This window comes from Wyeomyia smithii, chromosome 1 (assembly GCF_029784165.1).
Source record: "Wyeomyia smithii strain HCP4-BCI-WySm-NY-G18 chromosome 1, ASM2978416v1, whole genome shotgun sequence".
Taxonomy (NCBI): Eukaryota; Metazoa; Arthropoda; class Insecta; order Diptera; family Culicidae; genus Wyeomyia; species Wyeomyia smithii.
Window position 1 is genome coordinate 134,781,230 of NC_073694.1, and position 18,394 is coordinate 134,799,623.

Consider the following 18,394-nt stretch of genomic DNA (forward strand, 5'->3'; position numbering starts at 1 on the left):
CATGATGTCTTCTGTAAAGTTTCTTGTTTTGAGATCACCTAATACTTTGCCTAAGACACCAAGCGTCTATCTTTATCTAATGAAAAAGTAAATATTCTATCTCACTTTTAGGTGGATTGATCACCCAGCTTTCTACATCAAAAGATGCGTTTTCAAATATTTTTAAACTTCTCCGAACATATTATGCGGTTATTATAAACATTTGTATCACTATTCAATTATTCGCACGATAACAGCAAAATGTAACATTGTGCATCGGTTGAATTTTTAATGTAAACTGCATCCAGAATGATACACAGAATTATGAAAAATATCTTAAATATTGAAGCGTAATAGAAAATCAGTTCACCCTGACATTTTTTTAATGAAATGTTTTATAATGATAAAATCGGGTGAAAAATGTGATAAAACCAGGGGCTGATAAAATCGGGGGCAGATAAAATCGGGTACAGATTTAATCGGGTGATTACTGTATTTGTATATTGATATCAGAACCTTTTCAAACTCCTTTAATTTAAGTAATATAAAATTACTAATTTATTCAAATACGACAAATTTAAGAGTAGTTGAACATTAAATGCTAATTACACACAAAATACTTTTTGGCGCTTTCTCCGTTTTGTTTGTACTTCGACCATTTGAACTAATAAGAATCACAAATTTTTCAACAAAAAATTTAAACTAATCTTCCTTCTAATTTTATAACGAACTTTCATATTAACGTATCTACATTTTCGTTTTGCTGGTTTTAAGACGTATGCTTTTAAGTTGAATGTTTGTTCCATTTGTATATTAAAAACAACCATTCAAAGCTATTGTCAGCTTATTTGTCAGATATATGGTCCTTATTTGTTACCGCTCATTCGGACAAAATGGGATAAAACTGAGTAAAGTTGCTTGAAAAAGGTTTGTCTCACAACACACGTCATTGCAAGAGCTTTGCATTTCGTTTATTTTGCTCTCCCGTCCCGTGGTAACATAAAAGAATATCATTCAACAATTTAACAGATGTATTGTGCCGTGTCAAATAAATGTTGTGAAAAAAAAACAATTTAACAGATATTCATAAAGTTGATATGATTTCAAATAAAAAGAACAGCTCCTGTAGCTTTTTTTTTTTGTTTTAATTCAAAATCGTTGTCTAAAACCTAATGTTTTTCATGCTATTACATCTTAGGTAAAAATGTAATTTAAATTGGCAATGTCCAACAATATTTACATTTTGTAGTAACCTAGCAATAAACAATTCATAAAAAATGATTTTTTCTGCCCCTATATTTAAATTGAACATCGATTCCACCAACTAATCATTTGCTTTAAACTAAGTGAACTACACCATTGCATTATTAACTTCTGTCAGTATAAATACACAAGCAAGCTTGCCTTACGATAAATCGCTTTACCCACTAATACAAATACTCAAACAAATCGATATCGTACAATTTGCAGGGGAATAAAACTTCAAGAATAATTTAGAAAACAGACAGACAAAAGTTCATGGCACATTCAGTTTGCTGTACGGAAACTTTTCATAAAAACTCATAAATTCGTAGACCCCTTTCCCACCCCCGCTTACATACTTAACTCGCATTAAGCTGGCAGCACTGAGTAGTCTCTTTTCCGTTCCTTCTGAGGCAGTCCCCCACCATGTAGGCACCCCTTTTCTATAAAACAATTTGAGATTCCCACAGCACTAGTTTTTCCCTTTGGAATGCCTTAACAAATCTTACCGTTATGGAGGTGCAGTCAAAAATTTTATGAAGCAAAGACTTGTTCGGAATGCTGGCGGGTGGAAACAGCGAAGATAAATCATCAGATTTGTTGAAGCACAGCCGACAAAATTGGCCTTCGTTATGTTCCGGACGCAGATCACTCTCGAACATTTTCTTGTGAAGATATCCTTTTTCTTTCAATGAATTACACCGCGAACGCTACTCCTTGCGTCGGGTAGTTGTTTAAAACAGAAACTTTAGCTCACTTTATACTCGGTGGAACCGGGAAATTGCCAACTCTAAAGCTAACTTTTACGCGACAACGAAACGACCGACGAGCAGGCAGTCATCTTTTTCCTTCAACTTCACTTTAGATTTGACTTGACAGTCGCTATACAACTTAAATTTTAAGTTCATGTTTCCACTCACACATTTTAGGTTTTATTTGCGTTCCGTATGTATTAGTAGCTAAGGAGAGACAACTGGGTATAGATTTGCATCCACTTTGGGAACCACTCGCTGATTGGCTGAAATTGAAAACCCTGAGTGCGTTAAAATTTATCATCAGGCTTGCTGGCAGTGTTGCTGAGCAACATTGTTCGTTGTTTTGATTTATGTTTTTAATGATGTCACCTGTTACGATCTAAAATAATTTTAGCTGAACATTGAAAAAAAGTACAAAGCGTACAAATACGGCCGTAGTAAGAGATCCAACTTGGATCATCACTAATATCAATTACCAAAAGATCCAAAAGTGCGCAAGGAGTTATTACGGTTTTGCGTGAAGCATAAGAACAGTATACTGCTGCTCAATGTCGGGAGTAAATAGTGTATATGAGCTTATTTCTACTTTTGAATCCGTCCTGGATTAAGTTTGGAACATACCTGTTGAGGCATATTGCTTGTGCGGAGAGTGAAATTCAGATGGGTCATTGAATGAATCATAATCATTGATGGATGACACCAGGGGGAACCTATCTGTCAACAAGGTAACAAGGCGTCTGTATGTTTTAGTTTTTGTCGTTTTGATCGGAGTAAAATGGAACGTTTTATTTAAACAAAACTCGAGAAATACACGGGAATGGCATCGCTGTCAGCTACCATACATTTGACGCGTTACCAACATCACTGGCACTGGCACCCGAAAAATGGGCAGTTTACCCTTATCTCATGTAGATTCGGGCAAACCGGCTAAATGTTGACTGCAATTAATAATAGCAGATCAGACAGTTTTGAGCAATTTCTTAAGGTTTTCACATGGTATGTGATATTCTAAGTGATATTTAGTACATTAATTGTGTCCCAAAGCAAAGTGAAGCAAACTGTGACAGCAGGAAAAGTAGTTTTGTGACAAACGGTACAGAAATAGATGTTCGTAACGCTTGAAGGCTACCATACCATTCCCTTGGAGAAATAGCGGAAAACTTTTATGAACAATGCGTTCCGTAGTGAAATTTTGGGACAGCAACAAGTTTTTAACGAAAATTGGTGATGGATTATCGTCACATTGGTAATTTATCAAACGTCATGGACCAACAAACTTCATGGACCAGAGTTGATCTGTGATAACGCACACATATCTCGCCAAACATGTGAAAAGGGTCCATGTGCCATATGTAAACAAGCCAAATTTTCTCGTTTTTTGATCAATACAAGCGAAATCTGCTCTTACCAATGAGATTTATTGATAAAAGAATTCACTTTTTATCAAAAAATCTTATTTGTACGAGTAGATTAAGCTTGTATTCATTGAAAAACGTGAAATTGTGGCTTGTTTACATATGGCACATGGGCCCTTTTCACATGTTTAGCGAGATATATGAAATTTGACAGCGGTAAATCCCCCCTGGATGACACGGTCGATTTTAAGTATATTAAAGATTCAAATTCTCCGGTAACCCTTAGATGGTAAAACTATCGCCTACAGGATGAATTGTGCATAATGGTGATAAAAAGCATTAAAATATTCATGTATTTTCCGAGTGAATGGCATCACTTACGAAAAATACAACAGGGATCATCGAGGTGGATGAGGAAGAATAGTGAGAAGCCAGATGACGCTCCTTAGATTAATAGTACACTCAGAAAAGCAAAGGCACTGCGGTTTGTTGACATTTGTGTAACACCACAGATCTTCTTAACAGATGTAAACATCTCCATCGAGGTCAGAGATGCCAGACATACATATCGACATATCGACGTACACTGAAAAAAAAAGGTTGTAGCAAGTTTAACTATAAATGGGGTTCAAATTAACTACAGAGCACGGACGATTTTGAGCCGAACGCGTAAAACATTCATTACAACTATGCCTGTAGTATTTCTTACGAAAACAGTGACCGAGAGCTACGCAGTTGTTTTGACTATTTCACTGTCAATATAGCTAGAATTCAAAACCCTATTTGTTGTTATATTAACAGCGTTGGTTTTGTTATCTTAACAATGAGTTTGAAAAAAGAAGTTGTTATGCAAAAGCTGATCTCCCCGCCTCCGCTCAAGCATTAAATCAAGCCCAATTTCGTGACCTTTGCTTAATGCATCAGCGAAAGTGGAAAAACCAGACTAGAATAAAAACAAGTGTGTGAAAAAACTGTATTTCTTAACTTTATTTGAATTACTTTAATACTTAACTTATTTAAGCCAGCATAATACTTCGAGACGAGTTGGAAGGATTGTGTAATCGCACATAGATCGAATACATTTCAAACCGATCAGTAGAGCGTATATTCGAGGATTCAATCCGGAACAATGGAATTCAAGTTTCCGAAGTGCAGGATTCTCATCTGATTCTCGCATGAAAAAACAAAACGAGTTCTAAGAAATTGAATATTTTGCAGAGTTTTTCTACTTACGGGTGATGTATTCGGGGTCACTGAGCATGCCGTCGATGATGATTTCAACTTTTAGGCAGGTTTTGGATTCATATTCATAAGATTTGTTAAACAAATCACAACAGAACAAACATTTACAACAGCATAAAACATTCCGAGTTGTGCTCTCGTCGTGTTCGGTCGCATTTTTTTCGATCTTGATAGTGCCGACCACTGTTGCCAACTGTACAGATTTATCTGGAAATATACATATTTTTTCGGAACAGATTCTGTACCGTACAGATAACAAGTTTCGAGAGAATGTACAGATAAGTACAGATTTTTTAAATAGATAAAAAAGATTAGACAAAACTTTTTGACCGACTCTGCAACGATACAATGAATGCGATCTCGCGACTCCACACACTTAGAATGTACTGTCAAATCTCGGTAATTTGCTGCCGAGAATGACACCACTCGGTTAAAAAACAGCAGCTGTTATATTTTTTCGTAAATCTCGATTTAACCAAACTGAAATGTTGGCACAAAAAATCCGAAATATCGGTAGTGTTGCTGAATTATGGGTGTCACTGTTTTTTGGTTGAATTTTCAGTAGATTGAACCACAATGGCTCGGTAATATGCATTACCAAGCCGAGCCCCATTCTTAAGTGTGCAAAAGTTTTATTGACAATCGAGCTAGTAGTTTAGAATTAATATTAACTGAGTCAACGCAGTCTCAGTTTCCTTTAAACAATTCACGTTGAAGCTGTTTTCTCAAAAATACAGAAAATAAAAACTTTGGACCAGTGGTACAGATTTTGGTACAGATTTTTCCCGGAAATAGTGTGGTACAGATGAAAAAGATTTTTGCAGCTCCCAGTACAGATGAAAATGTGGCAAAATGTGGTGCCGACCAGTAATCCGCCTTCACCAGTGTGCGTGTAGCTCTCTTTTGATATACAACGCGCGCTACCGTAGTAACATTTTTTCGCTGATTTTCCTGTGGCATACGGAGTTATCTCGGAATTCGATGCTACCCATCTGTAGTTTTGATAGTGGCCTATTTGAATTGGTTATAGTTTTAGCCGTTCTTACTTTGCTAACCCAGTATTTAAGAAAAATCGGTGGTGCTAGTATAGGGATACCATCCGTCGTGATTTAGCAGGACATGTCCTGATTTTGAAGTCCTATTTGGGCGTCCTGATTTATTTTTTATATTTTTGCATTTGTCCTGATTTTCTTGAGATATTTAACTTTGTTGTGTGGCAATAAGCAGAATTTTTCAGAATTGCTCAATAAGTGTTTTCGATTCCAGGTCGTAACGCTCATTGCGATCGAAATTTTTCATTGGTTGAATCTCACTAGAGTAATAAGACGAATCTCTCACGCGTTGACCGTTACCATTAAGCGTCTGGCATTTGTTAAGTTTAAAGCATAGTTTACTGTTCCAAGCGAAGTGAAAAATTTAAATTTTCGCTAGCGAAATCTGTCGTGAAAACCCGGTTGCGGAACACACAAATATTTCACCGGCCTGCGTTTACAGTTCATGTGAAGCGAAATTCACGAGCTTACACTTCGAGCGAAGTGAAAATTGATCGAAACTGACAGGAAACGCGCTGAAATGTCAAGATTTCGCTACCTACTTCTTTTTTCACGAGTATGTGCATGCGTGAAAAAAGCAAGCCCAAGTGAAAAAGATGCGATCCACAACCTTTGATTTCGCTGGATCGAGTTTTTTTACAGCTCTAAGCAAAGTAAAATATCGATAACTTGCGTTTTTCACGTGCGTGAAAAAATGAACATTTTGTATGAGATTTTCACTTTGCTTGGAACTCTAAACAGGGTTTAAGTTGAAACAGTTTACGTGTGTTGAATTATTAAAGTATCTACTAAAGCCCGATTTAGAGTTCCAAGCGAAGTGAAAATCTCATACAAAATGTTAATTTTTTACGCTCGTGCAAAATGCAACCTGCAAAAATTTCACTTCGCTTGGTAAACAAATTCGATCCAGCGAAATCGAGATTGTGGATCTCATCTTTTTCACTTGGGTTTACTTTTTTCACGCATGCAAACGCTAGTGAAAAAAGCAGCTGCAAGCGAAAACTTGCGTGCGTTTATATTCTGTCAATTGCAGCCAATTTTCACTTCGCTCGGGGTGTAAACTCGTGAATTTCGCTCCACTTAAACTGTAAACTGCAGGCTGGTGAAATACCTGCGTATTCCACAAACGGGTTTTCAAGCAAAAATTTACGCTTTTTCACTTGTCAAATTTTTTACTTCGCTCGGAACTGTAAACTATGCTTAATGCGTAATAATTCAAAGTGGTTTGATGAAAGTGGATCGTCAGAGATACACACAGATTGTTTACTAGGTATTTTTCTATACGGTTTTTCGAATTAACGGTTTTTTCACGCGGATTTTAAAATCGAAGGATTTTTACGCGGATTATACGCGGATTTTTTTATTACCTCGTTTTTCGGCGAGATACGTATCCCCGCGTAAAAAAGACTGAGTAAATCAAATATTACGTCGTAGACAGACGTCCAAGCTGAGTTCCAAACTTGTGTAAAGTTTTTTGTAGTAGCAATTCGTAACTAGATAGCGCTACCAGTGACGCCAGCCTCGTGTACCAGCGAAAAAAATGTATTGTAGCGACCAGACGGCACTAGTGTACAAGTGATTTGAAACGCAATTCTCTTTGAAAATTTACACAGAATTTTCGATCAATGTTGTTCTTGCTTGGACATCTGTCTGTGATTACGTGTTATATTTGCTCATACTTCGGAGAATAGAATAACTTAGTCAAATTGTGCCCAGAAAAAATGTCCTGATTTCTAACTTCGATCAGATGGTATCCCTATGCTAGTACCGGTTCCATGTGCTTCGGCAGATGCACAATACGTGTTAGCTAATAGTGGCTATTGCATTGCATACAATAGCAAACTAAGTACCAGAGACGGATTCTGTATCGTAGTAATATATAGTGTTGTTCACATTTACGTTGAAATATCCTCACAGGAACGTTAGCAGTTCAATTTTTTACACTCCGCTACATAAACAGCCAAGCTAAAATACCATAATCGGTATTCTTCGGGGTAGATAGCAGCCGACTGTTGTCCAGCATTAGACAAATTTTTGGTGTGAAAATGGCTCATCCAACAATACGTAGCTAATGAACTTGTGAACGATGGCCTCCTCCAGTGGAGGCCACATGGAAGAGTCTGGAAGCCCGCGGCTTCCATCATTTATGGATCCACGGAATGAATTTTGCCAGTTAACCTTCCTTCAAATGAAAAAGCACAATGATGAAGGCATACCCAAAAAACCCTTCATGATAGGCGATAGCATCGAGCAAGTAGCAGGAACAATCGAATCTGCAAAAAGCGAAGGGCAAGGTAAAAGCTATGGACTGCAAGTGCGAAACCCATCCCAGGTTAAAAAGCTACTAGCAATGAAGACTCTCATTGACAAAACGAAAATCGAAGTTACGTACCACCCAAAACTCAACTCATGCAAATGTGTGATATCGTCATACGACTTGTTGGAGGAAGAAGCAGACTTTATCAAAAGCCGACTGAATAATCAAGGAGTAATCGACGTAAAGCGAATCACCCGTATAGAAAACGGCGAGATAAAAAATACGCCTGCAATTATATTGACTCTTGGAAAGACAACATATGCTGAGTATGTTAAAGTAGGTGTATTGAAAGTGCCGACACGCCCTTTTTATCCCAATCCACTATTATGTTACAACTGCTACACGTATGGGCATCCAAAAAAGCGGTGCACCCAGCAGCAAAGGTGCTATCACTGCTCTGCCTCTCATGTGGTAGACAAATGTGAAGAAAACTTATACTGTCAGAATTGTGAACAAGATCACCGTCCATGCAACAGAAAATGCCCAGTATTCCAAAAAGAAGCGAAAATAGTGAAAAATATGATTGATCACTAACTAAACTATACCGACGCCAAGAATCGGGTGGAACAAGGAAACGGAAGTTACGCACAGGTTACTGCACAATCCAGGATTGACGCAGAGAAGATAGCAGCATTGTTGGAGGACAACAAGAAGAAGGACGAACAGATCGCCAAACTAGTTGAAGCATTGAACGCTAAAAACAAAAAACTCGAACAACTGGAACAAACAGTTTACAATATGGAGCAACATATAATTCGAATCACATCTAGAATTCAGAAGAACGCCGAAGCAAACACAAACTTTCAGCAAAAATCATATGGCCAAAGCCAGAGCGGATATGACGGACACCGGACACCTCAATATCCCAAAAATCGTCAAAAAGGAAACCAAAAAAGAAAATCAAAGCGAAAAAGTGAGATCGACCGTGACAATACAACCCCCCATGAAAATAAAACGGAAATCTCGCCGAACCACACGTAATTGAGATTACGAGATGGAAGAGGAGCGAGACACGGAAAGAGAGGAAGAAGAGGAATGGCTATCATAGGAGGAAACGCAAGTGAATGATGATATCTTTGTTCATCAACATGCTCAAACCAAACAAAAACAGAAACAGCGGTAGTAACTCTCATGACGATACCACATACTCTGACCCAAGACGCATTAGCAACTGCCACACAGAAACAATAAACAGGTCTGAAGAAGAGGAAGGTGCAGTACTCTCTTCACTTTCTTACGAGGAAGCGCAGCTGAAAGGGGAGTCTGTCGGGGACGTCATACCCCAACCCGTTAATGATGTACCTCCCAGTGCGACCTGTAAATCAATCAACAAACAATGAACAACCTAGCAGCAACTCAACATATAAAATCCTACCTATAACATCAGCGAGACAACCACATAGGCGAAATACAAACGCAATTATTAACGGGCCACATCCCTCCCAAAATAAACTGGAGCCAGGTTGGGAACCTGTCCAGGACGTCACACCCAGACCCGTCGATGAAATACCCTCCATTGCGGCCAATAATCGAATAACAGCAACAACCAACGAGCAATATAAAAACACTGAAACGTGTACCCAGCCCAATACATCTGGGAGATAGCAACATAGACGAAATGGTAAGGGGACCATAAACCCCAGGCTCTGTCTCGCACCAACCCTGATCGGAGAAGTTCCACTTTTGGGTGCTGAGCCTCCGGCGGCTGTTGATGCGGGGGGTCTATCCCCACAGGCAAGTACATCATCTATAAATGCTTTAAGAACATCACCTTCCGCTATTCTTCCTTTGTCAGCATCTATCGGCGAGCAACAACCTTCCCAAAACGCTTCAGAAGACGTCGATCATCATGCAAACATGCGAAGCTTTACCGAACCCGGCAGAACAATCGCCCTACAGTGGAACCTCAACGGGCTTCAAGGAAGATACGCAGAGCTACAATTACTTACCAACAAATGGCTACCAACAGTGATTGCACTTCAAGAAACAAAACATACGCGACCCGAAATCTTACACAGATTGCACCCATTGCATCAAGCAAAATACACATGGTTCATATGCCCAGGTCCAACATCGATAACACAAAACGGCATCGGTTTAGCAGTCCACCAAAGTGCGGACCCTAAAATCTTGAACCTAAAAACCTCTCTGCAAATTGCAGCAGCTGAGATTAAACATCCGGTAAAAGCTATGTACATTCCGAGTTGTGCTCTCGTCGTGTTCGGTCGCAATTTTATTTCGATCTCGATAGTGCCGACCAGTTAATCGCCTTCAAGGTCACCGTGCATTGTATTGCGTGTGCACTGCTGCTCGTTGCCGTCGTCTATTGAAGACAAAAGAACGCATCATCGCCTATTGCTACCGTACGCCACAGACTGTACGTTGTGTCGCTACTGCGAGAGATCCAGTACCCGGCGTACTGCTGTTTGGCTGTACTGGTGCTGCTGTGTGGCTGGGGCGGCTGCAGCTTTTGCTACCGGACTCTTGTGTGAAGGACTGGAGATTGGCATCGCCCGTGCGCTGATTGCGGTGGAGAGCGGCTGCAGAAGATAAGTAGTTTTTTTTCTCTTGGTTTTTTTCTACAATATTATTTGGTGATTGGCATTTTGCGTGTGTGGCTTACGCGTCCAACATGGACGACGAACGCGGGGATGAAAACCCACTCGTTCTACCGCCTAGCCCTCTAGGATACAAAGTTCCAAGGGTTAAGAATGGAACACCGCAGGAAGCTACCCATCGGCTTAAGCAGTATCCGGAGGGCAAAGCTGGTATTGGGGCTGTATTTTTCCGGCCGAAAGTGAAAGCATTGAACACAATGCAAATATGTAAAGATCTGGCACGGTTTACAGCCGTGACTGAAATTACCAAAGTACGCTCGAATGAGCTGCGTGTTTTGGTGTCCGACCTCAAGCAAGCAAACGAGATTGCTGCTTGTGAGCTCTTCACGCGGGAGTACCACGTGTACATTCCAGCTAGCGTAGTTGAGATTGACGGTGTGGTCAGCGAATCGAGTCTGACTGTCGAGGACCTGTTGAAGGCTGGAAAAGGCCTTTTCAAGGGTTCTAGCCTTGAACCTGCCAAGATACTTGAATGTAAGCAATTACATTCAGTATCGCTCGACAAGGGTGTAAAAACTTACACCCCTTCAGACTCTTTTCGCGTGACTTTCGCCGGGTCTGCTCTGCCGAGCTATGTGCTCGTGGACAAGGTGCGTCTGCCCGTGCGCTTGTTTGTACCGCGGGTAATGAATTGCCTCAAGTGCAAACAGTTGGGCCATACGGCCTCCCACTGTGGCAATAAAGCACGTTGTGGCAAGTGCGGGGAGCAACATGCGGATGACGCCTGTAATAAGGGTGCTGAAAAGTGCCTTTATTGTGGGCAGACTCCGCATGAGCTGTCTGCATGTCCCGCGTACAAACAGCGCCAAGACAAGATCAAGCGGTCTCTGAAAGAGCGCTCTAAGCGCACTTTCGCAGAAATGCTCAAAGAGGCCGCTGCCACCAAACTGGTTTCCCCGAATCTCTTCGAGGTCTTGCCATCCGATGAGTCTGATTCTGACGATTCAGTTGGGGAATCTTCTTTTGTTGAACCCGGGAAATCTAGGAAGAGGAAAAACCTTTCTTCTCCAAGGCTTCCTAGGAAAGGACAGAGAAGGTCTCTATCTGAAGTGACTGATACTAAGAAACAAAAAAGTGCTGTAGAAAATCCGAAGCAAACTCCTCCGGGATTGGCAAAATTGAATTCAAGTAAGGAGTTTTCGGCACTTCCAGGAACATCAAAAAACACAACTGTTCCTTCTTTTTGTCCAAGATTCAGCCAGAATCTGGACTGCTGAAGTTTTCAGATATTGTGGACTGGATTTTTGAAAATTTCAACATAACTGATCCTCTTAAAAGTCTTCTGCTGGCATTTCTACCAACAGTTAAAACGTTTTTGAAGCAGTTGACTGCTAAATGGCCCCTCCTTGCAGCGATCGTATCCTTCGATGGCTAATTCATCGGCTGAGATGAAGGATTCTATCTCTATTTTACAGTGGAATTGTAGAAGTATCATCCCCAAAATTGATTCATTGAAAGTTTTGATTAATAAGCATAAATGCGATGCATTTTCCCTCTGTGAAACTTGGCTCACTTCAAATGTAGATCTTAGCTTCCATGATTTTAATATAATTCGCCTCGACCGAGACACCCCTTACGGAGGAGTACTTCTAGGGATTAGGAAGTGCTATTCCTTCTATCGTATTAACCTCCCCACGGTCCCAGGCGTCGAAGCTGTCGCATGTCAAATGACAATACAAGGTAAAGAGCTTTGTATTGCCTCAATATATATTCCTCCCAGAGCACAGGTTGGGCAACGGCTGCCCTTGATTTAATAGAACTTCTTCCCTCGCCACGTTTGATTTTGGGAGATTTTAACTCTCACGGCGTGGCTTGGGGTTCCCCTTCTAATGATAACCGTTCCTCTTTGATCTATAACCTCTGCGACGACTTCGACATGACAATATTAAACAACGGGGAAATGACACGCGTTCCGAAACCTCCAGCGCGCCCCAGTGCTTTAGATTTATCTTTATGTTCAACATCGCTACGGTTGGATTGCATATGGAAGGTAGTCCTTGATCCCCACGGTAGCGATCATTTGCCTATTCAAATTTCAATTGATAATGGTTCAACTCGCACGCGATCAGTTGATATTCCGTATGACCTCACACGGAATATCGATTGGAAATTATACGAGGAAATGTTATCAGAAGCTGTCGAGTCGATTCAACATCACCCACCACTTGAAGAATACAACCTCCTCGCGGGCTTGATTCTCGACGCCGCGTTGCAAGCCCAAACGAAGAAATATCCCGGCGTGACGATCAAAGAACGGCCTCCCACTCCGTGGTGGGACAAAGAGTGCTCCGATGTCTACACGGAAAAATCCGACGCGTTTAAGGCCTTCTTTTGGGTGAAAGGTCAACCCGACGACTTTAAGCGGTATTTGGAGCTTGAGACCAAGTTCAAAAGCTTGGTCCGAGCAAAGAAACGTGGATATTGGCGCCGGTTCGTAAACGAAACGTCGAGGGAGACATCGAAGAGCACTCTTTGGAACACAGCCCGAAGAATGCTAAATCGTATAACGGTCAACGAAAGCGAGGAGTCTTCAAGTCGTTGGATATTTGATTTTGCCAGGAAAGTATGTCCGGACTCTGTTCCTGCGCAAAACTTTGTTCGCGATACGTCTCCGGGCCACGATGCGATAGAATCACCTTTTACGATGGCAGAATTTTCAGTTGCCCTCCTGTCCTGTAACAATAACGCGCCTGGGTTAGATAGAATCAAATTCAACTTGTTGAAGAATCTACCCGGCAATGCCAAGAGGCGCTTGTTGAACTTGTTCAATAAGTTCCTGGAGCAAAACATTGTACCGCAGGATTGGAGGCAAGTGAAGGTGATCGCCATCCAAAAACCGGGAAAACCAGCTTCTGATCACAACTCTTATAGGCCGATTGCAATGCTATCCTGTATCCGGAAATTGATGGAGAAAATGATACTCCGTCGTTTAGACCATTGGGTCGAATCAAACGGTCTACTATCAGATACTCAATTTGGCTTCCGCCGTGCCAAAGGAACGAATGACTGTCTTGCGTTGCTTTCTACAGATATTCAGCTAGCCTATGCTCGCAAAGAACAAATGGCATCTGTGTTCTTGGACATTAAGGGGGCTTTTGATTCCGTTTCTATTGACATTCTTTCGGGCAAACTTCACCGACAAGGATTTTCACCAATTTTGAACAATTTTTTGCATAATTTGTTGTCCGAAAAGCATATGCATTTTACGCATGGCGATTTGGCAACTTTTCGTATTAGCTACATGGGTCTTCCCCAGGGCTCATGCTTAAGCCTTCTTCTTTACAATTTTTATGTAAATGACATTGACGCATGTCTGGCAAATTTATGCACGATAAGACAACTTGCAGACGACAGCGTGGTCCCTGTTACAGGAGCCAAAGCTGCCGATTTGCAAGGACCATTGCAAGATACCTGGGACAATTTGTCTGCTTGGGCTTTACAGCTAGGTATCGAATTCTCTCCGGAGAAGACTGAGATAGTAGTTTTTTCTAGGAAGCGCGAGCCTGCTCAGCTCCACTTACAGTTAATGGGTGAAACGATTTCTCAGGTTTTGGTATCTAAATATCTTGGTGTCTGGTTCGATTCGAAAGGCACCTGGGGATGTCACGTTCGGTATTTGATGAAAAAATGTCAACAAAGAGTGAATTTTCTCCGGACAATTACTGGATCATGGTGGGGCGCCCACCCAGGAGACCTCATAAGGCTTTACCAAACAACGATATTGTCGGTGCTTGAGTACGGGTGTTTCTGCTTCCGCTCCGCTGCAAACACCCATTTAATCAAGCTGGAACGTATAGCAGTATCGTTGTTTGCGTATTGCCTTAGGTTGCATGCATTCGACCCATACGATGAGTTTGGAAGTTTCGGCGGGCGTTCTCCCATTAAAAGACCGCTTTTGGGATCTGACTACTCGTATTCTCATCAAATGTGAGGTTTTGAACCCCTTGGTAATTGAAAATTTCGATAGGCTAGTTGAACTTAATTCTCAAACCCGTTTCATGACTGTGTATTTCAATCACATGTCTCAAAATATAAATCCTTCCTCATACACCTCCAATCGTGTCAACTTATTAGATACTTCTGTTTCTACTGTGTTTTTCGATACATCCATGATGGAAGAAACTCGTGGAATCCCGAATCATTTACGCGTGCAGCAGATCCCTAAAATATTTTATAACAAATATAAAAACATCAACTGCGACAATGCCTTTTATACTGATGGATCACTTCTCAACGGGTCCACTGGCCTCGGTATCTTCAACAATAATTTTACCGCCTCCTACAAGCTCGATAATCCTGCTTCTGTTTACGTCGCAGAATTGGCTGCAATTCAGTATACCTTAGGGGTTATTGAAAAAATGCCCACGGACCATTACTTCATCTTTACGGACAGTCTCAGTTCTATTGAAGCTCTCCGATCGATGAAGGATGTAAGACACTCTCCGTATTTCTTGGGGAAAATACGGGAACATCTGAGTGCTTTATCCGAAAAATCTTCTCAGATTACCTTAGTGTGGGTCCCTTCTCATTGTTCCATTCCGGGCAATGAGAAAGCGGACACTTTGGCTAAGGTGGGCGCAACAAACGGTGATATTTATAACAGACCAATGGCCTACAATGAATTTTTGAAACTTTCACGTCAGAGTACACTTGTCAACTGGCAGGCCTCGTGGGATAAGGGAGAACTGGGAAGGTGGCTACACAGCATCATCCCCAAGGTTTCCACCAAACCTTGGTTTCGGGGGTTGGATGTAGGACGAGATTTCATTCGCATGATGTCTCGGATTATGTCCAACCACTACGGGCTAGATGCACATCTCTTGCGTATTGGGCTGGCGAGTAGTAATCATTGCGTTTGTGGATTGGGGTATCAAGACATTGAACACGTGGTTTGGGTGTGTGCTGAATTCTGCGGCGCCAGATCTCTACTTTTGGATACCCTCAGGGCCCGAGGAATACAGCCCTATGTGCCAGGTCGTGATATTCTCGCTCAGCGAAACTTGCCATACATGCTACATGTTTATAGCTACTTGAAGAGCATCAAGGTGCCAATTTAACAGCGAAACAAAAAAAAAAAAACATGTTAGTTTTAGTATTAGATTTAGTTTTAGCTCGTAGTCGGCAGCGAGGGTAAAGAATTTGCCTTTAGATTATAAGATATTCTAGACCATAAGGCATTAGATTTAATTGGCTCCGTAAAACAATGATTTGTAATGTGCCGTGTCAAATAAATGTTGTGTGAACAAAAAAAAAAGCTATGTACTTTCGTATCCGTATACATTCCATGCCCCATGTCGCCGACTGAAATAAGAGAAAAATTAGCCAGCTTATTCGAACAAATTTCATCGCCGTTTGTTCTATTAGGTGATTTCAATGTGGGGTAGCGTCAAAAGGGACGCTAAGGGAGCAGTGATCGAAGAATTCATAACTGACCATGGCCTTGTCGTTCTGAACACTGGCACTCACACAAGATTGGATTCTGTAACTGGCTCGGCAATTGATTTGTCGATTGCATCACCGGAAATTGTACAAAAACTTCAGCAGTGGAGGGTGGAAGATGAGACACACACCAGCGACCATTTTCCAATAATTATAAACCTCACAGAGAAAGCACCACAACAAAGGCAACGTAAAAAATGGAAGTATGAAAGCGCAAACTGGGCGAAATATGAGGACTATATTTACGAGTTCATCCCCAGGAATGAAGCACTATCGGTAGGGGATTTCAGCGAAAGAATTATAAGAGCAGCGGAATTGGCCATACCTAGATCTTCAGGACTGAGTTGCAAACGTACAGTACCTTGCAAAGCAAAGCCTTGGTGCTACATTCCGATTCGGAACTCGACCATCTGTTTACTATACACAGACTTCGCAGCCAACTGTTAAGTGTACAGGACAATTGCGGGGCTAGCGCTACGATCCTACTGACACTAACAGTCTCTCCCGAGCCGAGATTCGAACCTACGACAACTGGCTTGTTAGGCCAGCATCGTACCTCGAGACCAGCTGGGAGGTCAAGTACCTTGCACGATGTCCAAATTTCGATTATTATCGAATTTTCATGTACCTCTAATTTTTTTTCGCAGAAATGTTGCCAATTGGATAAGAATCAAGGATCGAGAAGTTAAAAAATATTTCATCGGTGATTTTTTTGAAAAATTGAATTTATTTATTTAAAAGACGTTCAGCGCAAAAAAAAATTTAAGATGGAACAATTTTTGTGGGAATGCAGGAAAAACGTACGGGAATCCAGAGAACAAGTTTGTCTTTATGTTTTCGTAGAGAAAATATCCGTAATATTCAATCTTGGTCGGATTAGGTTAATAAATTCATTAAAAACATTTTTCTTTTGAATAATTCAAAGTTATTTATATTTAAGTATCTTTATTGTAGTCGTGGACGTGCACATCTCGATGCTTCAGACCTTGTTCGAAAAGGTGCGCCAGCAACAAGTAATTGGACAATAATTAGATCACATTCCACTTAACTTTGGACTTTCAGTACACCCCCAGATAACAACTTCCGCACAAAACTCTAGGATACTTTTTATCATTTTCGTTATTCATAGGCAGAAAGTGAGAAAAGAGCATTTTCTTCCACTGCTCGCCTATTCTCTTCGTAGATGTGGTTTTTTGAAGCACAAGGCGCAAACCAAATTTTACACTTCTCGTGGTCAAGCTTCATGGTTTATTCGTAAAATTTTTGAAGTAGAATACTTCTCTCAGGAAGTTCGGCTACATAGGGATGTGAAATGAAAATCTGAAACCGAAAAAAGTGAGAAATATGTCCAATTTCAAATGCTAATAAATCGGTTAGTTTTCGATGGATTTCCTTCGTTTTTGCAGTAATCGATTAGAAAATCTTCTAAGATTCCTACCAAATGCAGGAAATTGCAATTTTATTATTCGAACTATTGTACTATTGAAAATTCTTAAGCCTTGCCAAAACACAAAATTCGACCTCTGATTGGTCGTTATATGATTGCTTTCCCAAGTACGGTCGACAGAGTTATGGACCTAGTAAATTGTAAATGCATTATTTGGCCTATATAAGAGCCTTCATCAGATATTAAACAGACATTTCATCAGATATTAAATTGAACAACTGAAATTTGAAGAACACAAATGAATATTTGAAGAGTTAATATTTTCTCGTTTTGCGCTATAATCCAAAGTTAATTATCTTCATCTACATGCATACTCTGACTATTATTACGTATTTGCGTCGCTTGGTGTTTGGCTACGGTTATGCAGAACGCAAATGACGGCGCGATGCGATTCGGCAAGACGAAATGTGTTGAAATGTATAGCTCTACTTCGCCGTAAATCGCATCGCGCCGTCATTCGCGTTCTGCAGACCTGTAGCCGGTCAACGATTATTTACTAGAAAAAGTAGGAGGTTGTATCCAAGACACGACCGCATAAATGACGTATAACTACGTACACTATTAACAAATGCATTGAGTGTTTCATTACCCTAGTAACACAACTGTTTTTATCAAAGTTTTATAGCGCTTTTTTGGCTGTATTGAGCGCTATAAAACTTTGATAAAACCAATATTTTTACTTGGGTAATGAGTTATAATGTCTACTAATGAAGGGTTGTGTATTTCGTGAACCGGATTCAGCAGTTGGCAGATCGTGCCGAGTTAAAAACCATACACAGCACACACACACAAATCATACCATATCATAGACACACACACATCATACCATATCATTATACCATACACACATCATACCATATCATACACACATACACACATGATACCATATCATACACACACAGCAAGCAAGCGACCAATCAGAGGACGTTATTTTTATTTCAACAAGGC

The 18,394-nt window shown here is 40.7% G+C and overlaps 1 protein-coding gene across 1 annotated transcript in view; it reads right to left on the bottom strand.

Moving 5' to 3' along the window:
- Positions 1 to 2,107, bottom strand: part of LOC129717564 (uncharacterized) — a 62,305-nt gene extending 60,198 nt beyond the window's left edge. The window contains exon 1 of the mRNA XM_055667551.1: positions 1,731 to 2,107. Coding sequence (XP_055523526.1) covers positions 1,731 to 1,883 — 153 coding nt within the window. The 5' untranslated portion in view covers positions 1,884 to 2,107. The remainder of the gene's footprint in view (positions 1 to 1,730) is intronic.
- Between the last annotated feature and the right edge of the window lie 16,287 nt (positions 2,108 to 18,394).